Source organism: Pieris brassicae, chromosome 14, assembly GCF_905147105.1.
Source record: "Pieris brassicae chromosome 14, ilPieBrab1.1, whole genome shotgun sequence".
Taxonomy (NCBI): domain Eukaryota; kingdom Metazoa; phylum Arthropoda; class Insecta; order Lepidoptera; family Pieridae; genus Pieris; species Pieris brassicae.
Window position 1 is genome coordinate 3,193,991 of NC_059678.1, and position 25,681 is coordinate 3,219,671.

At 36.4% G+C, this 25,681-nt stretch overlaps 1 protein-coding gene across 1 annotated transcript in view; it reads left to right on the plus strand.

Moving 5' to 3' along the window:
* Window positions 1–18,757, plus strand: part of LOC123717998 (exportin-7-B) — a 35,385-nt gene extending 16,628 nt beyond the window's left edge. Inside the window, exons 12-24 of the mRNA XM_045674332.1 lie at window positions 862–1,010; window positions 1,306–1,472; window positions 2,151–2,295; window positions 4,595–4,742; window positions 5,351–5,510; window positions 7,142–7,332; window positions 7,971–8,100; window positions 9,380–9,461; window positions 9,826–9,964; window positions 12,570–12,647; window positions 14,651–14,754; window positions 16,112–16,326; window positions 17,138–18,757. Of these exons, the coding sequence (XP_045530288.1) occupies window positions 862–1,010; window positions 1,306–1,472; window positions 2,151–2,295; window positions 4,595–4,742; window positions 5,351–5,510; window positions 7,142–7,332; window positions 7,971–8,100; window positions 9,380–9,461; window positions 9,826–9,964; window positions 12,570–12,647; window positions 14,651–14,754; window positions 16,112–16,326; window positions 17,138–17,237 (1,808 nt within the window). The 3' untranslated portion in view covers window positions 17,238–18,757. The remainder of the gene's footprint in view (window positions 1–861; window positions 1,011–1,305; window positions 1,473–2,150; window positions 2,296–4,594; window positions 4,743–5,350; window positions 5,511–7,141; window positions 7,333–7,970; window positions 8,101–9,379; window positions 9,462–9,825; window positions 9,965–12,569; window positions 12,648–14,650; window positions 14,755–16,111; window positions 16,327–17,137) is intronic.
* The last annotated feature ends 6,924 nt before the right edge of the window (window positions 18,758–25,681 follow it).

Sequence of the window (25,681 nt, forward strand, 5' to 3'; positions counted from 1 at the left end):
GTTTAACATTCTACTGACATTAGCAGGTTCCGATCTGACCATGCGTGGTGCTCGTGAACGGGTGCTAGTTGTGGTGAATGGTCGGACTTGAATTCGTGTATGCGGCGATGTTAGTTATTTCGACTATTTGTGTGTTGTTCCCACGAGAATGTAAGCGTGCTCCTACTTCACCATGTCTCCTGCTGATGTCATGTGGAACATGGTAATGGTTGGAGTAATGGAGGAACTTACAAACGTTATGTAGAATGAGTGGCGGAGAGTTTATTGCCAGTTCTCCTCTTCTCTTTTACGCCCTTGATTAGAGAACTGGCAGTAAATGTTAAATTAGAAGCATTTAATGTATATTTCTTTTTTTGGCGTTCACAAGTGTACATTGTGTTACCTATATGGATAAATGATTTTTGACTTTGACTTTGTTCTCACAAACTTAGCTGTAAAATATATTTGAAAAATTAAATAAATAAACACTAGTTTCGTACTAAATGAACAATACAAACTATGTATGTGTCGCGTAGCCTGGACAGCTAACGTGCACGAACACATACCACAGGGACGCACCTTCACGTACACTCTCAAGCTGGGTATCGAACCTACGACCTCAGGGCTGAGAGTCGCACCCTGAATCCAGACGGCCAACACTGGTCTCCATTCAACCCCCTTTGATATCTCCTTCAAGGATGCCGCCTGGAGCCAGTACGGATCAGCGGTTTTGGGTTCGTTCTTTGCCCAGTTTGCGTTTCGGTTTCCATGTGCCTCGTTTACCCACCTTCCATCTTGGAGCCTCGTCACGTGATCACTCCATTTTAATTTTTTGGCTATGTTTGAATGTGTGTATGATAAATTTGTGTTTTAATGTTTAAGGTCAACTTACATGGCTCGTGTATATAATTGGGGCGGCCATAGATGGACGCTCGTCCGTGAACATCTGCGACGAAAATGATGCCATGGATGGGGAGCTGGTCTGTAGGGTTCTTCAGTTGATGGATTTGACGGATTCAAGACTTGCTAATGTAGGTGTCTCCATCCAAGTACGAAACACCACACGGTAGCTCCTCTGCCAGAAATTAGACGGTGTTCCACAGGCACAGAAGGGTTGATCACTGACTTGCCATAGATATGATCACGGAATAGATACAGATCTCTGAGACCCAGACCTAAAAGATTGTATTTGACTGCCCCATTAGTATAGTTGATAAAAAACAATTGTCTAATACCAGCTGAACTGGAACTTATTTTATTTTTCTTTCGTCAAAAAATAAAAAATCATCATCAAGATTAATTCTATACTTAATAAATAAATTTCAGGGTGGCTGTGAAAAGCTAGAGTTAGCCATGATGTCGTTCTTCGAACAGTTTCGCAAAATATACGTTGGTGACCAAGTGCAGAAGACAAGCAAAGTGTATCGTCGACTTAGTGAAGTGTTGGGATTAAGTGATGAAAGTCAGCTGCTTAGTGTGATTATGAGGAAGATGTGAGTAACTGTCTGATCAAGTTTTATTTAAAATATAACCTAATAGAGTATATAGCAATTATGTATATAGGTATTTGCGTCTCTCAACTCGAAATAAATATATTCCGGACCGAAGGACCAAAATCCAAAACTTTCAAGTGATTGATTGGAAGAATTATTGCGAACCAATTACATATATACATACATTACAGATAAAGAATAAAATAAATTAAGAGTAACATTAAAAGGTTGAAAATTGTATTTATATAAAATAAAATAATAATAAAATACATTAAAATTTCAAAAGAGGATTGGCTTTAACAGTAAATAAGTAAATGACCAGCTTTAGTCATATTTGACGGTGTTAAAGTGTTAATAATATTTTTAAACATTATGGATCTTTAAAAATTTATATATATAATGTGTTTTGTGTCACGTAACCGACGTATAAATATATATATATATATATATATATACTTGTCTTATATCTTCTTCTTCGCCTGTCAAATACTGTTTTCATCGGAATATTATTGATCGAAACATCATTAAGAATGACAATTAACACGTTAAAACTTGCCGTTTGTTTACAAGCATGTTACGTCACACGTGCGACGCCATCTTGTCTAAATTGTTTTGACGGGTTAAAAAACTTATCTGAAATGATGTCATTACATTAACACTGACTACAATTACTTCCAGAATAACAAATTTAAAATACTGGGGCAGTTCCGAGTCGATAATATCCAAAACGTTGGGGCTGTTGAGCGATCTGAGCGGCGGATATTCTTGTGTACGGAAGCTGGTCAGGTTGGACGAGGTGAAATTTATGCTGACGCATCATACGGTGAGTTTTAATAAGATACTTAAGTAGGGCTTAGTATTGACTTTTGTTAACATAGCTTTTAACACATTAAGAATACACTTTTTAAACGGATTGAAGCTATGTATTATTATTATAAACTTATAATTATTTACATAATTTTAAATTTTCCGACGTTTCGCGTGCTTTACAGCGTGCAGGGTCACGGTGACTAATAATACATAGCTTCAATCAGTTTAAAAAGTGTTTTCTTAAGTAGGGCCTTATAACCCCGTTAAGATATCTGCTGTTAACCCTCTGGGGCTCTGTTTCCGGGGTCACTCGACTTCACTTTGACGTTCATGTATGGAACAGCTTGTTTAAAAATAGAGGCCCTACGGTTGTGGGGATCAATGGATCGGATTCCATCAGTTTCTTTCATCTCTATGGTCAAGTAGGTGAACCTTCTGTGTCTGATATAGGATTGAGACAAGGGTTTCCTCATGTTAGGCCTTCAACGTTGGTCCCAAGTGCTAATTACGGAAATAGAGGAATACATACACAACCGTGATTCTAAACACGGTTCATATATATATAAAATTCTTATGTAATATAAATGAAATGTTCGTTCCCATACACCTCCGAAACGGCTCGACCGATTCTTATGAAATTTTTTATGCATTCTCAGTTAGCCTGAGAATTGGCTACTATCTACCTTTCCAACTCCTAAGTGATAAGGCGTGTACACACCAATTTTTTTTTATGATACAGCATACAAAAACACATACAACTCTTAATTGTCACGCATCTATGATCAACCCTTATTTTTATTATAGATAGATTATTTTTATTACATTATATACATGGAAATACGACGTTTGCCGGAACGAATATATATATATATTGTTACGAGCTAGGGGATCGGATAGAAAATGCCGTGGATTTCTTCAAGGGTTTATTTCTTGAAAAATTAATTGCAGAAATGCACTTATAGCACACTAAAACAATCACTAATTAAAACATATGCACACTTCACACAGTACTTTATCGCTTCGGTGTTTATCTATTGTTATCGCATTAGAAACTAAAGGTCGTGTTTCGGCTCGCTTATATATCCCTGGGAATAATTCTAAACAATATTCGAGAACTTTCTAGGCGGGCTTGCTACTGATCGATCGCACAATTCTAGAACGTCCGCACTCTTTGTCTCTTTCGCACGTTGCTCCGTCCTTGTCGTACGGCGTTCTAGAGTGCTCGGTCAAGCTTCGTTAAGGTTTCGATCTTCTCTTTCTCTCTCTCGTATCATTTCGTCCTTGTCTCATACCTAGAAAGTTTGATCTAGAATATTCCTTCATCAAAGGGGTATACCTAGGCCTGAAAACGTCTCCTGAAAACTGCACCACTCTACTACACATGTTCTGATATCGACTGAAAAAAGGTTTCAGCTTCCTGAAAACTAGGGTAACATTATGGAAATTACAATTTTCTAATATGTGATTGACCCTCTCCTGAAACGGTCAGAAATCATATTTCAGCCTTCTGAAAAGTTCTCTAACTAGTGGAAAAATCTAGAAACTTGGAAGTCGACCCGTCTTCGTAACACTATTGTATCCTAACAAAGACCCGCGATTTCACTCGCGTAGATACGGATCTGGTAGTGGAAAGTCTACAAAGTTGGACTATAGATATATTATATAGATATATTTTTGCTATAGCTTCTTAGTTTTTAATTACTTCCTTTCAGACTACTATACTTTACGGGTATTGAAAAATTCTTGTATTCAAGTAGGTAATTTAGAATTTTTAGCTTGATTATTGTAAATTGTTAAAAATTAAAACAGAAATCCAAAATGCAAACTTCTATAATATTGGAGAAGAGATTTAGTCGTAGAACTTCAGAGCCTCGGAACTTCCCCATACACAACATTTTGTTTTGGAGTTCCGACTCGGGATACAATTGCCTATAGATAAAACATTCGTTTTGTTGATATTCATGCGTTCTATAATACTGTATAATTTTTTTTTGGTTCTACCCTCAATACTTTCCAGATTTTTTATGGATAATTTTTTAACACCTTAGTTTATATTGTTGCATTTTTATTAAGGAGCCCTATTTTTTTTTGAAAATGTAATATATTCCTATGTCAATCACTGAAGATTCAGCTTTCTAATAGTGAAAGAATTTTTAAAATCGGTCCAGCACTTTCTGTGTGAAAACTTTACAAACATACAGCTATGGATAATAAATGCCAACACTGCTATGGGACTCTTGTATAGTCTGTATTATTTGTATTGTGTGTTGGAGATTATCTTTGATTATATGTATTTTTGATAAACATTCCAGGCGGAACACTTCCCGTTCCTTGGAATCGGCGTTGGTACTGCGGAAATGCGTTGTCGCAGTATGCTCTATACGGCGTTAGGGAGATTATTGATGGTGGAACTGGGCGAGGACGAAGATCGATTCCACGCTTTCATGATGCCTCTTACAGGTAAAACAAATAAATAAAACTGTTGCAATGAGAGTAGAAGTGAAAGATGAACCATATCATGAAAGATCGGCAACACACCCGCTATCGCGTGGCATTATAGGTGTCCATGCCGTGAACGTGTCTGTGTTAAAATTGGTTAGTGGGCCTATTTGGAAGAGGGTGTGGTGTCTATGTTCTTACTATATATGTCAGAGCAATGGCGTTACTGTCAGCTGTCATTGTCACAGAGTTGAAACGTCAAAGTCAATATTGGCAAATCAATTATTAAAGTATTCCAACCGTTCCACGTTGACTTCAAGGAATCCCCTGCCTTTTTCGATATATCGATATTTGGCTACATAACAGCGTCCCACATTAAAGGCCGGCAACGCATTCCGAAACCTGGTGTTGCCGGTGTGTTTGTTCGGAATTTATCTTTACGTGTTCGTTTGTCTCTCTGTCCTATAAAACGTTAACAGTATTGAAAAGATTTGACTTTGACGTTGTTAATTTATAAGCTCTGACATGATGACAGTGACAGCTGACAGGAACGTCATTGCTACGACATATACATCGTTAAAAATTATACAATAGATGACGGTTCCAATGATGCCAAAAATCTTTTCCAGCTGCCTTCGAGAGTATAATAGGATTATTGGGAAGCGCGGAGAATCCTTTATACGCGTCCGAAGACGCGAAGAAAACGCTGATAGGCCTCGCCCGGGACTTGAGAGGTCTCGCCTTCGCGTTTAATACGAAATCTACGTATATTATGCTCTTTGATTGGATGTGAGTATTTTTTTTCTTCTATACATAGCATTTGTCAAATTTCATCGTTTCATATATATTGTGATCAACAGATGGCGTTGTTCTAGCGTAAAACGCGATAGCATAACGACGCCATAATATACATATTTTTTACCATAAAGGTCCTTCAGGTCAAAAATGGTCCCATTCCATATATTTCGATGTGCGCTGTCAAGAGGCTCTTCAGGCCAATGGCGAGATTGCATTAATAAAAAAATGGTACCATTCCATACAGTTTGTGAGCTGTCAAAGGCCCTCAAGCCAATGGCGAGATTCCATTCAGAAAAAGTAAAAAATGGTTCCATTCCATACAGTTCGATGTGCGCTGTCAAGAGGCCCTTCAGGCCAATGGCGAGATTGCATTAATAAAAAATAGTACCATTCCATACAGTTTGTGAGCTGTCAAAGGCCCTCAAGCCAACGGCGAGATTCCATTCAGAAAAAGTAAAAAATGGTTCCATTCCATACAGTTCGATGTGCGCTGTCAAGAGGCCCTTCAGGCCAATGGCGAGATTGCATTAATAAAAAATAGTACCATTCCATACAGTTTGTGAGCTGTCAAAGGCCCTCAAGCCAACGGCGAGATTCCATTCAGAAAAAGTAAAAAATGGTTCCATTCCATACAGTTCGATGTGCGCTGTCAAGAGGCCCTTCAGGCCAATGGCGAGATTGCATTAATAAAAAATAGTACCATTCCATACAGTTTGTGAGCTGTCAAAGGCCCTCAAGCCAACGGCGAGATTCCATTCAGAAAAAGTAAAAAATGGTTCCATTCCATACAGTTCGATGTGCGCTGTCAAGAGGCCCTTCAGGCCAATGGCGAGATTGCATTAATAAAAAATAGTACCATTCCATACAGTTTGTGAGCTGTCAAAGGCCCTCAAGCCAACGGCGAGATTCCATTCAGAAAAAGTAAAAAATGGTTCCATTCCATACAGTTCGATGTGCGCTGTCAAGAGGCCCTTCAGGCCAATGGCGAGATTGCATTAATAAAAAATAGTACCATTCCATACAGTTTGTGAGCTGTCAAAGGCCCTCAAGCCAACGGCGAGATTCCATTCAGAAAAAGTAAAAAATGGTTCCATTCCATACAGTTCGATGTGCGCTGTCAAGAGGCCCTTCAGGCCAATGGCGAGATTGCATTAATAAAAAATAGTAACATTCCATACAGTTTGTGAGCTGTCAAAGGCCCTCAAGCCAACGGCGAGATTCCATTCAGAAAAAGTAAAAAATGGTTCCATTCCATACAGTTCGATGTGAGCTGTCAAAAGGCCAACAGCGAGAATCCATTTGAAGAAAATATATAATTTTAGTTCACCAAGTGTGTATAGTTCAATAAAATCTTAGTGTTACTTTGATTAATAATGAAGTAGTATTAATAACACTACTTCAGATACCATTCAATTTAGCATATCGATCGTACCTACCCTGTTATCAATATGCATGCACCACTCCCATCATATCTGTAAGTGCGAGAGAGACAAACAGATAAATATCGTTTACGACCCGAAGCCATAGTTTATAATGCGTCGTCTATAGCTGGCAATGTGTATTGGTCCTTCCAGAAAAATCTCCGCGGAACCTTCGGTTAATGTTTTTAACTGTGATTTCAGATACCCATTGTACATGAAGGTGTTACTGCGCGGGATCGAATTGTGGTACAACGAGCCGGCCGTGACCACGCCCATACTGAAATTGACCACCGAGCTGGTGCAGAACAGGAACCAGAGGTTGCATTTTGACGTCAGCTCGCCGAATGGAATATTGTTGTTTAGGGAATTATCGAATATTATTTGCGCTTATGGTGAGTCGGTTATAAGGAAATAACCAGTGGTGCTACAACCTATTTAGGTCTGGACCTCAGATTTCTGTGTCCGTTCCATGATTTGTCAAACTAATAGTCAGCCTCCTGTGCCTGACATATCCCGTCGAATTGTTGGCTTCCCTTCACCGTTTGAGCGAATTTTACATGTGTCCATCAAAAGTCTATTAGTGCACAACCGGGGATCGAACCTATGCCTCTAGGCATGAGTTATATCGTCATCCGATATTTAGATTTCATTTTAAAATAAGACTGCGCAGGCGCATATCCGAGAGCAACGATTGATTCGACGCACTACTGACAAATTGACTTTGACAATTTACAACCTGTCTATGATATTACGTGGTGTTGCCATTCTAATAACATCGTGTTCCCTTATTTCATAATTTCGGTTTTTTAAAAGATAATTTCTGGTTATTAGACTAGTTACTTTATGATTGTCTTAATTATGTTAATAAATATACAAACGCAGAAACTGTCTTGGCAAGATTGCGTCGTACGAATGACCATGCTTGTATAGAAACGTCAAGTGTTAATTGTCATAATATACAATATAGTTTTCATACTAAGCTAAAGCATAAAGCTTCTAGAGACTTCTTAATTTTTTTTAAATTTTTCAGGTAGTAGAATACTTACAGTCGATGTAAGCAAAAAACAAATGTATACGATGAAAGTGAAAGGTATTTCGTTGTGTTTCTCCATACTTAAGACGGCTTTATGTGGGAATTATGTTAATTTCGGTGTTTTTAGGTATGTATTAAGTATAATTTATTTAAATAAGATTATAAATGTTTTTGTAAAAAATTACTTCAACTGCATAGGTCGTTTCGTGATAGGGGAGCGTTCACGTTGTCACGCAATTTTTGAAGATTCTCCCCCCTTCCCATGTAACGTTTCGTAACCACCCAGTCAACCTTTATATCTAAAAGTTACCATTACTGGAAAGTCGAAAATTTATAGGTGTAAATTACTGGAAAGTCGAAAATTTATAGGTGTAAATTGCTGGAAAGTCGAAAATTTATAGGTGTAAATTGCTGGAAAGTCGAAAATTTATAGGTGTAAATTGCTGGAAAGTCGAAAATTTATAGGTGTAAATTGCTGGAAAGTCGAAAATTTATAGGTGTAAATTGCTGGAAAGTCGAAAATTTATAGGTGTAAATTGCTGGAAAGTCGAAAATTTATAGGTGTAAATTGCTGGAAAGTCGAAAATTTATAGGTGTAAATTACTGGAAAGTCGAAAATTTATAGGTGTAAATTACTGGAAAGTCGAAAATTTATAGGTGTAAATTACTGGAAAGTCGAAAATTTATAGGTGTAAATTGCTGGAAAGTCGAAAATTTATAGGTGTAAATTGCTGGAAAGTCGAAAATTTATAGGTGTAAATTGCTGGAAAGTCGAAAATTTATAGGTGTAAATTGCTGGAAAGTCGAAAATTTATAGGTGTAAATTACTGGAAAGTCGAAAATTTATAGGTGTAAATTACTGGAACGTCGAAAATATTCGTAACATTTTACAAGAACATTCCCCCCCCCCCCCACATCATACTTGAACGCTCCCTAAGTAGGTGATCAGCCTGCTAATTCTGGATCCAAGGCTGGTTTCCGCAACGTTACCTTTAGCTAGTATTGCTGTGCATTGATGCAGTCATCATTCGAACGCGCGACCTCGGTCCTAGTGTCTAAAGCGTATACGTACACGTATTGTGAATGTTGAACGCATACAATTTTTTTATTCTAAATCGATCCAACTTTAGGAGATTACTAAAACACGCTTTAAAGATATATATTTTAATGTCCGCTATGGACTCCCCAAACTACTTAACCGATTTCAATCAAATTTACACACTGTAGTTGATCTAACCTAAAAGATAGCTTTTACAATGTACGTGTGTTTGTCACTGAACTTGTCTTAAACGGCTGGACCGATTTGAATGATTTTTTGTATGTGTTTGGGTGGAGCCCTGCATAGTTTAGATTAGGCAAATAGCGCTGCTGTCGTATACTTTAAAAAAAAAATTTTTTTTTTTCAGGTTATATGGTGACGATGCCCTAGATAATGCGTTAAATATGTTTGTTAAATTATTGTTAAATATACCACAGAGTGACTTATTGGTGAGTTTTTTATATATTTTATATATAAGTTCGAACGCTTTACGTTCCTACAATACGCCACTTTTTGAGCAACTGTATTAAAAAGTTGTTTAAACATACAATTTTGAAAAATATTACTATAATTAAGAAAAACACTTTTTCGATACCAACTCCGGGGAAATAAATACAGATGAAACAACTTTCTCTGCAGCTGTGATACTTTTGACATTCAACACCTTTTGTCTTCAGTCACCGTGACCACGCACGCCGTAAAGCACGCGAAACGTCGGAAAATATATATGTAAAATAATAATAATACATAGCTTCAATCCGTTCAAAAAGTGTTTTTCCTAATGTGTAAAAGCTATGTTAAATTTTTTTTCAGTTCTATCCAAAACTATCCCAGACCTACTACGTACTATTGGAGAGGCTGGCCCAGGACCATATGCCATATTTAGCGTCCATACAGCCAGAGGCCACGTTGTATATACTTTCTTCGATATCGGAGGGTCTCACAGCTATAGGTGAGTGATAACTCTTTTAATGCATAGGCTTCTTGATCCCTTCCGGGCAACCGAAAAACACTAAGCATGAACAAAGATTAAACCTTATAGTTAATCTTACGAATTAATGAGAGTTTAATATTGTATTTTTTATACATATTGTTACGAGCTAGGGGATCGGATAGAAAATGCCGTAGATTTCTTCAAGGGTTTATTTCTTGAAAAATTAATTGCAGAAATGCACTTATAGCACACAAAAACAATCACTAATTAAAACATATGCACACTTCACACAGTACTTTATCGCTTCGGTGTTTATCTATTGTTATCGCATTCGAAACTAAAGGTCGTGTTTCGGCTCGCTTATATATCCCTGGAAATAATTCTAAACAATATTCGAGAACTTTCTAGGCGGGCTTGCTACTGAGTAGCGATTGCACAATTCTAGAACGTCCGTACTCTCTGTCTCTTTCGCACATTGCTCCGTCCTTGTCGTACAGAGTTCTAGAGTGCTCGGTCAAGCTTCGTGAAGGTTCCGATCTTCTCTTTCTCTCTCGTATCATTTCGTCCTTATCTCACACCTAGAAAGTTCGGTCTAGAATATTCCGTCATTAAAGGGGTATACCTAGGCCTGAAAACGCCTCAATACGGGTCTCTTGAAAACTGCACCACTCTACTACACATGTTCTGAAACTGACTGAAAAAAGGTTTCAGCTTCCTGAAAACTACGGTAGCATTATGGAAATTATAATGTTCTAATATGTGATTGACCCTCTCCTGAAACGGTCAGAAATCATATTTCAGCCTGCTGAAAAGTTCTCTAACTAGTGGAAAAATCTAGAAACATTGCAGTTGACCCGTCTTCGTAACAATATAATGCCTCGTATTCATGGTTAAGGAACATTTAATCGTTACGTACGTTGGCGTACGGATCGCTGTCCAGTCTCCAACATTGTATTGACAGCAATTCCGCAACACGTTGATTCAACATTGTTGCTAAACAAATGTTTACCATGATGACGTGGCTTAACTAGTTCCAATGGGTTGCTAAAATAATTCTAGATTTATTCTAACTAACTTAGGTTATAAAATTAAAATTACTAAAATACTAATTAATTTCATAAAAGTACTTCAAAAAGATTATTTCATATTAAATATCCAATTACAATTCGACAAAATGTTTATAAAAATGCAAGTGACAAGCCGAAACTGGAGTTACCACAGACTAGCAAACTCACTTCAATTGTGAGTTTGTTAGTCTGTGTAAAACGTCAGTTTTGACACGTGACAGATAATGAACAATCGAAATGTAATTATTTCTTTCTGATATTCAATGAATCACAATTTTTGACAACAAGTTCTGTATTTTATTTAATTTGGTGTAAAAAAAATACTAAGCGGGGACAAAGCGGGTGAAAGGGACAACAAAGTGAATAAAACGCGGGGATTCCCCTTGCATAGATAGTCCATGCCTAGCAACGAACTAGATTAAACAATCTTCGATATGTTCGGTATCATCCCTTATTCAGTTCAAAGTTATATTTAGTTCAAATATAATTTTTTGTGTAAATGTATATTGATTATTTAATTTATATATATATAGGCAGTTAAGCTATGTTTCGAGTGAATTGTTTCTTTAAACGATATTGCTTGGAAGGGGTAGCTTACCGATAATTTGTCATCATCAAAAAGTATCGCTTCGATGTCCGTCGTTTCACAACTGAGCGTTTTTCGAAGGCAGTTTTTACTGAGCACCACCACTATGTGGAATTCCCTGTAGTGTTTTCTAAAAAAATCGACTTAGGTCCTTCAAGGAGCGTACAAATTCTTAAAAGCCCGGCAACGCATTTGCGAGCCCTCTTGCATTGAGCGGCAATAGGCGGTAGCTATTTTCGAACCAATTCGACTTTGGGTCCTTCAAGAAAACAGCGTACCAATTCTTAAAAGCCCGGCAACGCATTTGCGAGCCCTCTTGCATTGAGCGGCAATAGGCGGTAGCTATTTTCGAACCAATTCGACTTTGGGTCCTTCAAGAAAACAGCGTACCAATTCTTAAAAGCCCGCCAACGCATTTGCGAGCCCTCTTGCATTGAGCGTCAATAGGCGGTAGCTATTTTCGAACCAATTCGACTTTGGGTCCTTCAAGAAAACAGCGTACCAATTCTTAAAAGCCCGCCAACGCATTTGCGAGCCCTCTTGCATTGAGCGTCAATAGGCGGTAGCTATTTTCGAACCAATTCGACTTTGGGTCCTTCAAGAAAACAGCGTACCAATTCTTAAAAGCCCGCCAACGCATTTGCGAGCCCTCTTGCATTGAGCGGCAATAGGCGGTAGCTATTTTCGAACCAATTCGACTTTGGGTCCTTCAAGAAAACAGCGTACCAATTCTTAAAAGCCCGCCAACGCATTTGCGAGCCCTCTTGCATTGAGCGTCAATAGGCGGTAGCTATTTTCGAACCAATTCGACTTTGGGTCCTTCAAGAAAACAGCGTACCAATTCTTAAAAGCCCGGCAACGCATTTGCGAGCCTACTAGCAATGTGAATGTTGCCAGTTTTTGAAGGTAGACCTAAAAGCTAGGTTGAATCATATTTTTTAATAATAACCCCATTTTTTTACATTTTCAGACACGAGTGTATGTACAGGATGTTGTGCGACTCTTGACCACGTAGTAACATATTTATTTAAGCAATTAGTACAGAAATGTAAGTAATATTTCTTTTATACTTTATTCACGGGTCAGGCACAGGAGGCAGAACTAACAAGCTATTTCAGTTTTTTATTAATAAGTTCTATACAATTTAAAAAAAAAATCTTTCTCTAGACAAGATCAAGGTTTTTTAATTTTATAATTATCTTTTATATAAATACTATAAAGCGGACCAGAACCGTGTTGTAGAAGGATTCTCGTAAAACTGTTTTTTTGAACAATTCAAAAACTATGAACACAGTTTTTCAGTTTCATATTATGGCAACACAACTGAAACACATTGAACAACGCAATATATCACACTACGTAAATATAACTAGATACATCAGGTTTACTGTACTTGTACTAAATACTTTTCAATTAAATTAAATTGGAAGGACCAATTTCAGTCAAGCCAGAAATTGGTCCTTCCGATACAGATTTCCGAATTTGAAATGTCAGATTGACATTGTCAGTTAGCTCTCAACTACAACTCATAATTTTACTATAGACCATATAATAAAAATCCACCTAAAATGCTTTTGAAAGTGAAACTTCTTTATCGGCGTTGGAAAATATTTACCGTCACATTTTTCGGTTACGCGTCTTTCTCTTGTCCATGGTTGATTCGACGAGATTCAAAGTCATTAATAACAAAAATATATAATAACGATAACAATGATAGTAAATCTATTTAATGAAATTCTGTAATAATCTTAGTAGTAATAAGGTAAAATTAAATAATTGTATTATTTGTATTCATGTCTATGATGATTAAAGCCTCGTGTTAAACTTTATCTAATTTAACTTTATTTAACCAATTTCTGTAAAGTTGCATATAGTAGATCATTTATCGAAAAATAAGGTCATAAAGAAGTTTCACTCTTTACGTGTGTACACTAGTACACGAAAACATTTTAATTGTTTTTCCTTGCTTAATTATCGAACGGTTCTGATTGCTAGTTATTAATAGATATTATATTAATAGTACACGTAACAAAACCTTATATCCAAAGTTTTTGTCATATTTGTTTAAGCCTAGAACTGCATTTTCTAGATTCTAGTATACATTGCTTTATTAAGACATTTCAATAAATTATTAAGTTAGTTCAAATTATTCCCCTTGTAATGGTTAAATTTAATTAACTGGCAATACTATCCATGACAGCGAACCTCTAACCGGCCAAGAAAAGTATGTGGCACTGTATACTTCAATCCAAAACAGTCACGTTTTAACTCCAAGACTGTATGTAGTAGTAGACAGGCAAAATCATAAAAATCAAAATTATTTTATATAGAAAAATTGATGCAATTATTCCAAAACGCGTTTTGGTTAATATAAATTGGTGAATATAAATATTACAAAAAATAATTATATATATGTCGCAGCCAACTAGCTTGATTAGCCGTTCAATTAACAGCCTAGCCTCTTAACTTAACGCGCCGTTTAACTAACGGCCTTAAAGATATTCAGCCGTAGCCTTTGTTACAACATTTAAGAAACTGGCTGGATAATGCTTAGACAATTCCGTACGCAAGAGTCATTATTTGGCAGAAATAAAACAGATGAAACATATGACATAAAAATATATATATTTTAAAATGGAATTGCTTAAGTTTAAACCACATTGTTGTCACTAAACTCTTGCCTTGTACTTGTTGTTTTTCATGAAACTTTGGAAAACACCATCAAAGCTGTGGTTTGCCGACGCAATATTGACAGTTTGAAAAGTGCTGAACTTAAACTAAATTTAAAGTAACAGTCAACAGATCTAAATCATTTTCCCAGCTGTTTGATCAACTGGCTGAACATAATTGAGGCCGCTAGTTAAACGGCTAGGCTGTTTATTCAACGGCTGATTAAGCTGAGACATATGCACTTCCGATTTGTAGATTTTACTAGAATTATTCACTTAGCGATTGGCTATGAGTTAGCCAATCAACAATGCCTTTTAATTGTAAATATATTAACCAATCCATCACAGCAACTTTTTTTTTTAATATTTAGCAATTTTTCAGCAAGTAAAGGCTCGAATCCGAGACAGCCGACGCCCGAAAGCAGTAATATGTTCATAGAAGTGCTCCAAAGGCGGCCGGAGATCATGCAGCAGCTGTTGGCAACTGTAAGTTATTTTTGAGCAGCGTGAGCACCCGGTACCCGAGATACCCGGTTTGCATTGATGGCCTTTCTTCAGGTCAAGATTAGACTCTAACACTCGACGGTACAGGATGCCCATCAACTACTTGCCTATTAGATTGATTAAAGATTAGAAATCAGACATCTGAGGCCCAGAACTAAAAGAGTTGTAGTGCCAATGTTTTTTTTTGACACAAAGTTTCTCGTTACAAAACTAGGTATCGCTGGATTTATAGTGTTTTTGAAGTTAGGAAAGCAGTTCTTGATGGTTATTTAAAAAATGTGTGCGTGTACTAGTGTACGTACGCACGTAAGAAGTGAAAATGTATGACGTTATTTTTCGAAAAATGATCTACTATATGCAACTTTAGAGAAATTGTTTAAAAAATTTAACCAAAGGCTTTCATTATCATAGACACGAATACAAACAATACAATTATTTCAATTTACCTTATCACTACTAAGATTATTACAGAATTAATTGTAATAGAATTATTACTATCATTGTTATCGTTATTATATGTTTTTGTTATTAATGTCTTCGAATCAACCGTGGACAAGAAAAAGATGGCGCGTAACAGAAAAATGTGACGCGTAACCCAAAAATGTGACGTTTATTTTTTTTCCTACACCGATAAAGAAGTTTCACTTCAATAAATGTTCTCCAGTAGGTATTCTGAATCTGTTCAAAGTCATACAAAAATAGCTGCCACTTATCTGTGAGGTTTACCAAAGGAAAAAATGTTTTGGTATTACACACAATATTCTTGATAGTTCAAATTAAAAAATGTATACGGACCTAATTCATTTGGATCATGAAACAGATACAGAAATCTGAGGCCTAGACCTAAAAAAAGGTTGTAGCGCCATTGATTTCTTTTATATTTCATTTGTATGATATCTTTGTATTGTTTAAATCCAAAAGAAATTTGCGTTTTAAAATATCGGTACGTACGTATAACGATAACAATGATAGTAATAATTGTATTACAATTAATGCAATTCTGTAATAATCTTAGTAGTGATAAGGTAAATTGAAATAATTGTATTGTTTGTATTCGTGTCTATGATAATGAAAGCCTTTGGTTAAATTTTTTAAACAATTTCTCTAAAGTTGCATATAGTAGATCATTTTTCGAAAAATAACGTCATACATTTTCACTTCTTACGTGCGTACGTACACTAGTACACGCACACATTTTTTTTTTTAATTTATCATTTTTTTAACACTTTCTTTATATCTAGCATCTTTTTTTAAATATTATTTATGAATTTTTTCAATATTGTGTGTCAATTAAAATGTATTCTCAGTAGTACTCTTATATAAAGGACATCCTCCACAGGTAGTGAACGTCATAATGTTCGAAGAATGCTGTAACCAATGGTCCATGTCTCGGCCGCTCCTTGGGCTCATTCTACTGAACGAGGAGCAGTTCTCTGGTCTCCGCTCTGAGCTCATCTCCCAACAGCCTCGGCATCGGCAGCATCACCTGGCCCAGTGCTTCGACCAGCTCATGTCTGGCGTCGAGAGGAATCTGCTTACGAAAAATAGGGATAGGTGAGTGATATTGTCTTGACTAGAAGATGCTGTCAAACTTAATGTCGCCTGACAAGAGTAGAACAAATTGCTGATTGGAGTATTGTTTTACAGCCGTAGTTGAAGATGGAATAGGAGACTCATTCTCAGACAGACAGACTCACTCAGAATCATCTATACGGTTTTCTTCTCTCTATAACGCCATAAAAGGCACAGTTCCTTCGGTGTCGTTATATAGAGTTTACACTGTATATAAATAATGTATAAGTATATAAGTAATCTATGTATTATTTAAATTATGAAATACTTCAAACTAAAACTCAAAGTAACTTCATTGGTATAGGTAAACAAATACACTTATGAACGTTAATAGTAAAGATGTTAAATTGATTCTAAATTTACATTTACTACCAGTTCAAATAAAGGGCGTAGAGCGAGCAAGGGCCGTTGGGGAAGGAGATTAAAATTTCTAGTTAAGACACAAATAGAAACAAGAATTACCAAAAAGAATAACAAATAGCGTGACCATGGCAATGACTGTTGACTGTCAAGAGCATAGACACCAACACCAGTCTCTATACCTAACATTTAAAAAATGCTTCAAATGATGATGATCAAATCTTAGTTTGTGTGTATTAAGTAGCATGAGTGTAGAGCATTCGTAAAACGCGTTGTTGCAGGGTAAAGACTAATTATTTAGTTAGAAAAAGAACAGAATGTCATTTGTCATTGACAGTTTTGTTTTACGTAATTATCGACCGATGGCTCTGTGTGCTATTTTGATATCATTGTTTGCAACACATAATTTATTGAAAATATGTTTGTGTTTCAGGTTCACACAAAACCTATCGATGTTTCGACGCGACATCACTGATCTACTGAAAGGAACAACCGTCAATACGCCGTCTGTCAATGACATGATGACGTCATAATGTCAACGATAATTGTCATCTGATGAAATATGTACAGTGAATGATATGATGCCGGTATAATGTCGAAACTAACCCTGCGTTTGACGTTATTTTGTCAAAATGATAGAATAACGTTGACGTCACACGTGACAGCCATGGTATAATAGCAACGGCTTATCACGTCAGAATATCATCACTGTTAATTGACATATATTGCAAAACGTCTTAAACTGGACGTAATTATAGACTGTCAAAAGGTTGACGTGCCGTCATTGTCAATCCCATATCACCCTACTGTCTGCATCAAAATATTAGTTTCTGCGCACAATATACAAATTAATGGACTTGTACACAGAATATACACACGGACACATATTTTTGCAGATCTTGATCAGTGCTGTATTTGAAAGATTTTTTGTATAATAGAGTAGATTACCAAGTTATAGGCAGATATTGGGACCTCAAGCCGTCAAACGAAATATTTCGAGTTAAGACACAAATAAAAAATTATGTCTACTTTAATGGTATAAAACCGGCGAAACAAGAATCACCAATAAAATAGCGTGACCATGGCACTGACATATGACTGACGAAAGCATAGACAGGTGTCTTTTCTAATATTTTAAATTGACAAACCAACATGGGCCGATATACATGCATAAAAATCACACGGAAATGTGTCATGTATTCTGTGTATAACAAATTATTTTTATTTGTTGACTAAAGTGGTTATAGCAAATTAATGTCAAACGGTTTTGATGGTTGATAAAGTCGAGATTTAAATATATTATGTAAAAATCGAATTTATTTTTACATTATTGTCGCATTCTTGGCAGTAAAAGGTGAGAAACAAAAGACGTATACGTCAAACGTCGTATTATGACGTATCATGACCATGCTGTTGACCAATCCCAATAGAAATAATACGCGCCATTGTCTCTTTTAAGTATACTTTCATACATCCCGGGGCTGTTCTAGAAAAATTGAATTTCGAACGTCAACGCTGACATGAAGTTCGAAATTTGAAAACTTTGGTTTTATTTAAGTTTTTTTTAATTTAGTACATGACCATGGATGGATACAAGTCTTTTGGCCTGTTTATTTGGCGGTTTTTTTTTAATTACTCACAAATTTGTTTGCAATTAATTTTCGCTATAACCCTATTATTACCGTATTTATGTTGATGAATTTTGCACAGTTTATGTTAGACTAAAACGTAGGAATCATTCCAACTTGACAATTGTGTAGTGAAAACTTTTATCGGTTTAAAACGTGTGCAGGCAAGTACGATTTTAAATTTGCTAAAGATTGATATAGCAAATAACAGGTAATCACAAATGTTATTTTAATATAACTTCTAAAATAAATAATGTTTAACTATTAATATTAAAATCGTCTTAAGGACAAAGAGTCAAAAATCTATTTCTAAGTTTTAACACGTAATTAGGCTAGAAATTGAAAATTACACGTTTTAATCCGATATACGATGGTAATAACTTGTATAGTTTTTCCGAATGTAAATATTTATAAAATGTGATTTATACAATTTTTTTATTCATTATTCCCGTCCCCTTAATTAAAAAAAAAATATAATTATGAATAAAATATATCAGTGAGGTCCATGAAGCCTGTGAAGTGCCCAGGAGACTTCTGTGCTTCTGGAAGGAGCTGGGCTGACTAAAGTCCTGACTGTCAGTGGCGATACAACCTTTTTAGGTCTGGGGCCTCAGATTTCTGTATAACTGTTTCATGATCATTTGTTAATCTAATAGCCAAGTAATACTATGTGTTAAATGCGCACATAGAAAGAAAATCCATTGGTGCACAGCCGGGGATCGAACCTACGACCTCATTTATGAGGGCCGCACGCCGAAGCCACTAGGCCGTCACTGCCCTAAACCCATAACCATTAATTATAATAACAGCTCGAATTTTGATTTATATCAACCAGTTCAATTAGTAGTACAATAAGTACAGTATGTAGTACAATTATTACACTCATGAGCAGTGAGGTCGCTCCGTGAAGCCTGTGAAGTGCCCAGGAGACTTCTGTGCTTCTGGATGGAGTTAGGCTGGCTTTGTTAGCCAGGACTTTACGCACAACGGACCATTTATGAGTCCACCAACTTATAACCTGTTACAACCTTTTTAAGTCAGGGCCTCAGATTGCTGTATCCGTTTCATGATAATTCGTCAATCTAATATGTAGGTGATCAGTCGTCAGGGCCTGACGCACGCCATCGACTTGTTGAGTCTAAGGCAAGCCGGTTTCCTCACGATGTATTCACCGTTCGAATGTTAAATGCGCACAAAGACGGTTCATAAGTGCACAGCCCGGGATTGAATCTACAACCCCAGAGATGAATTCGCACGTTGGAGCCACTAGGCCATCACAGCATCAATTGTGAATATTAAAAAAAATGTAGCCGTATAAACGGTTCTTCATTATAAATATATTCATTTTAAAAACCGGTAAGGCACTTGCAAGCCCATTGTGAGAGTCCATGGGCGGCCTTATCACTTAACGTTTGGAGAGGCCCTTGCCTTTTTGCGTCCACTTATACAAATAGTATCATATTATAGTGTCCTTATATCAATATCTTTTCAATTCTAGGACTCGAACCCGTGACTTATCCCTAGTCGAACATCCAAACATCAAAGCTTCAACATTATACAAGAGAGCTTCCTGCCCGTTTGCCCCCCTTTTTAAAAAACATATTGAAAGTATCATATAGCATTCCTCTAATTTTATCTTTTCAATTCTAGGACTCGAACCCGAGACTAATCCCCAGTCGAACATCCAAACATCAAAGCATCAACATTATACAGGAGAGCCTTCTGCCCGTTTGCCCCCTGCTATATAAAAAAATAAATAATGAATCAGGTCGAAGTTCAGTTTTCTTTATGAACAATTACTGACACGTATGGAAGCCATGACGATGATGGCGGTTTATGTAAAGCAAAGGGTTAATTGAGGATTTCACCCGCTGATTCACACGGGTGTAGTGCGATTGGGCATTTTGATCCATTAATACAATAAAACGTATTATCTTTAATTTAAAAATACGTATAAAGCGTTTTATATTTCTGTAGGTATGTATCCTGAGAAAAAGTGATTTTTGAAACATAACCTCCCCTCTTCTCTGGAGATCTTTGATCCTAAATCCTGTCATAAAGCGTAATTCCATCTTTCTGGAGGTAATGCTTCCGTGAACCACTTATAATTGATTTTTGAAATACAAGCTCGCCACATTGGAGATCTTTGATCCTAAATACCCTTATAAAACGTAAATTCATCTTTCTGGAGGTAATTTTCCCGTGAACCAGTTAAAATTAATTTTTGAAACACAAGCTCGCCACATTTGAGATCTTTGATCTTAAATCCCCTTATAAAACGTAAATTCATCTTTCTGGAGGTAATTTTCCCGTGAACCAGTTAAAATTAATTTTTGAAACACAAGCTCGCCGCATTGGAGATCTTTGATCCTAAATCCCCTTATAAAACGTAAATTCATCTTTCTGGAAGTAATTTTCCCGTGAACCAGTTAAAATTAATTTTTGAAACACAACCTCGCCACATTGGAGATCTTAGATCCTAAATCCCCTTACAAAACGTAAATTAATCTTTCTGGAGGTAATTTTCCCGTGAACCAGTTAAAATTAATTTTTGAAACACAAGCTCGCCAAATTGGAGAGCTTTGATCCTAAATCCTGTTATAAAGCGTAATTCAATCTTTCTGGAGGTAATTTTCCCGTGAACCAGTTATAATTGATTTTTGAAATCAACACACGTCTCTCTTCACTTTGGAACGAAATTCTAGAAATCTTTAATCCTAAAACCCCTAAGAAAGCTTAGTTTTTATTGCTTTTCCTATGAATCAGTAAAATTGTACGACCCCCGGCGGCAACAAACATGATAAGTCTTTTTACGCCATAACTCGTTTTAAAGTATCATACAAATACTCTCAATAACATATTAACTTAGTTCATACGTATACATAACGTATATATACTTTTTTTATGAAATAGGAGGCAAACGGGCAACGCTGATGTTAAGCGATACCGCCGCCCGTGGACACTCACATTGCCAGAAGGTTCACAAGTGCGTTGCCGGTCTTTTAAGAATTGGTACGCTCTTTTCTTGAAGGACCCTAAGTCGAATTGGTTCGGAAATACTTCAGTGGGCAGCTGGTTCCACATAGTGTTGGTGCGCGGCAAAAACTGCCTTAGAAAAAGCTCAGTTGTGGAACGACGGAAGTCGAGGTGATACGGATGGTATTTTGTATTTTGCCTTGACGTCCGATAATAAAACTCAGCTGCAGGTATTAGAACGAACAACTCTTCTGAACACTCCCCATGGTAAATGCAGTAGGAGATGCAGAGAGACCCAACATCTCTACGCAACGCCAAGGGATCAAGCTGCACGGAAACTGATTGGTCGTCGACGATTCGAATCGCTCTTCATGAATATTAGCAAAAACTAGACATTAATACGAAACTGTTTCTGCCGCTAAAGTATGTCCGAACCAATTCCAAAGTGTCCATCAAAAAAAGACCGTACTAAATCGTAAAAGACCGGCAACGCACTCGCGAGCCCTGTGGCATTGAGTGTCCATGGGTATCACTTAACATCCGATAAGCCTGCTGAAGGTGTGCCCCTATTATTTTAAAAACAACAGCATTAAAATGTCAAACGGTTGCGAGCGTTCTATACCACAAGTTCCACTGTCATTAAACAGCTATTTGAAATAGAAAACACTATGACTACAAAGCTATGGAGTAGTTATATAACATTATTAAAATATAATAATTTTTGATATAACACGATTTATGTTGGGGGCTGGTCAAAGTGTAATTAAAATCATTTATTCATACGGGTAACACAATGTACACTTATGAACGTCAATAAAAAAGAAATTTACATTAAATGCTTCTAATTTTACATTTACTGCCAGTTCTCAAATCAAGGGCGTAGAATGGAAGAGAAGAACTGGCAATAAACTCTCCGCCACTCTTTTTAATCGCCAAGTTTTTGATGTGAAACATCTATAGCCGCACGTAAAATCGATTTCTGGCATGGCGATATATATATATATATATATATATATATATATATATACACATATACAGTCTATATGCAGTATATATATATACAGTCTATATGCAGTAGTGTGTACGGTGTATTAAACGAATTAAGTAGTCACGATTTGAAATTAATTCGTAAATTTTTGTATCTAATGAAAATAAATGTTTATTCAATAAATAGTCATCGATATCTGGAAAAAAATCGTAATATTTTATTTTATCATTATGACATATTTAGTTCCTATCACAATATGTTCTTTTCTGCATATTATTCACACCTGCCAGGCGTCCCGTGACGGCTCACATTTTTTTTTGTATTACACAACGTTTCTAAGGAGCTGCAACCATAACACCATGTCCTACATGCCATCAGTTGGAGCCATGGTGAAATAGGAGCACGCACTTACATTCTCGTGGGAACAACACGCAAATAAATAGTCAAAAAACCGCAAATACATAGTAAATAGTACCAGTGACCCCAGAGCTGGTGTTTTCCTCCCTCAACGCAAGTATCACATTACAGTGAGGAAATTCTGCCAGCGTTAAAGGTCTGCCACTCAACTTTTTGAACTTGTTTTAATTTTTATTATTACTAAGTTAAGAAAATCGTAAATACTGTTCATTTGATTGTTGTTTCGGTTTTAATAAACGATAATCTATACGATTTATATATATATATATATAAATACATTAATGTACTATTAAAACGGTATATCTCCATTAAAGTGAAAATCGTTAATACATAAAATAAAATAAAAATTGCCTGTATTCGATTACAGAACTACATTAATCCATTTCACTATGTTTTTTTTTATGTAATAGAAGGCAAACCGGCAGTGGTACCACCGCTTATGGACACCCATATTGCCAAAAGGCCCGCAAGTGCGTTGCTGGCCTTTTAAGAATTGGTACGCTCTTGAAGGATCCTATTACGAATTTGGAAATACTTCAGTGGACAGCAGGTCCCACATAGTGGTGGTGCGCGGCAGTTGCCTTAGAAAACGCTCAGTTATGGAGCGACGGACGTCGAGGTGATGCGGATGGTATTTTACTGAATGATACTGAAACTCAGCTGCATGTATTAGACCGAACAACTCTTCTTAACACTCTCCATGAGAGCAACGCAAAGGGATCAATCCGCACGGAAAGTGCGTCTGTCCCATGGCATATAGTTTCTTAAACAACCCGAAAAAATTTATATAAATTCGACTCCTCATCCCTCCTGTTCAGTTACTACGTCGTTCATAACTTGTTCCGTTCGTCATTGTAAGCGTCAATTACAGCGTACCACCATTTTGTCTAAGCTACATACATAGATATAACATGCAATTTTATTATGAGATAATATATATTTATAAAACCAATAGTCTATTTCCGCATGACTGATTTCATCAATCAGATAAAATAAATGTCGCAGCTTGAAGTCCTAATTATTTCGCTGTATGTACAGACCGTCTTAATCATTTTAAGACAGGATATCTAGTCAGGCAGGCAAATTTCACGTTACGTGTAACGTAATTTTCACACAATAGAAGATTTTTAATTTCATCCAGAATTTATTTAAATTGTTGAATGAATTTATGTTAATTGACTTGTTAATTGACTTGTCTTGCGCTTGGAAGAGATTTAGGTCCCTTAAGTACTTAAAAATAAAGCCCTCCAACGGTAGATAAGACAAAGCTGTTATATGTACATGTATCATACATAAATTCAAATGAAAAATCATTTATTCATATAGGTAACACAATGTACACTTATGAACGTCAAAAAAAGTATGTAAAATGCTTGTAATTTAACATTTATTGCCAGTTCTCAAATCAAAGGCGTAAGAACAGAAGAGAACAAATGCCAATAAACTCTCCGCCACTCTTTTTTACGGTGCCAGACTTGGGCATTATCTCAGCAACATCTTCTAAAGAGAACATGCCAAAGAGGAATAGAAAAGAAGCATGGTGGGTGTAACATTGAGACATCGAAAAAGACCAGAAGATGAGATCACATACCAAAGAAGAGGATATTATAAAGAAAATAAGGCAATTGAAATGGCGCTGGACTGGGCAAATGACGATAGATAGCAGGTTGAAATTGACAAAAATAATTACAGAATGGCAACAAGGCGATGGAAAAAGGAAAAGAGGAAGACAGAGCAAGAGATGGGCAGACGATATAAAGAGAAGAGGAGGCACAACTTGGACAAGAACTGCTTGTTAGCTTCTTCCAGAAATGAATGGAAGCACCTGGAAGAGGCCTATACGTCACAAGACACGATGATTTCCAAAAACACATCATATGATGTATTAGAATTAAGCTTTATTATGTAACTTAAAGAAATGTTAATATTATACTGGGTGTCAGCAATAAAGGCTTAATAATAATAATAATATAATATTACTTCTCATATCCTGGCTATGAATTAAGTAAAGGCCACTTGGAGATCCTGGCCTCCATTGCCAAAAGAGTTGAGGTCATTTTTCTCGCCACGCCACTCTCAACGACGTTATACGCCGTTCTCATTCTTCGGTCAATGTTCCAGCCATTTTGTTCACAACAGGCATCGATAGCACGATAGCAACTTGCCGGATGGGATGTCTTTAATGTCTTGGACGGGCTTTGGTATGGGATGTTACTCGGACAAGCATAAAAGCTGGCGAGGAAGTAGTGCATGTGTAAAATAACAAACGGTTTACATAAAAGAGTCTTTGGACTCTTGGGCCGTGGTGTTCAAGTGCTACGTAAAGATTTAAGTTGGCACCTGGTAGATAGTACAGTGACACCAGATCTCGCACACCTGCTGAACGTCATTAGAAAAAACCATGATAACGAAAAAGATATAAAAAAAATAGTAACTTTGGGAAAAAAATGTTAAACCAGTAAACCCTAGTAAACAACGTTATACAACTTTTCATATACCTATTTGTTTTTCGCTGTGTTACCTTTACCTTTGTACAAACATAATTATGTATATTATATTCTTAAATATTAACAGAAATCATTGAGCTGTATTTGTTTTTTTACATACTACTTGGTTTTACAATATATTATTGATTGAAAAACTCGATCCTACTTTGGAGGCTTCCACTCCTTTGTTGCCTCGAAGTCTCCAGACCTCTAAATCCGGCCCTTTTAATAAATATGTCAAATGAGTGATTGCCTGGAACTACACAAACAAACACTTCAAAGTTATAATAATAATATAGAATAACTATATGTAGGCGGCCTGGCCTAGAATTGTATACAAACCAAAGAAAGCCAGTGCAGTCTTAACACCATCTAAATTATATAAAACGTATATATTATTATGAAAATTAAACAACATTCATTTCCTTTCGTTTTTTAGTAGTAGAACGGATACCATAGACACCTCAATGAATAAAATGTTA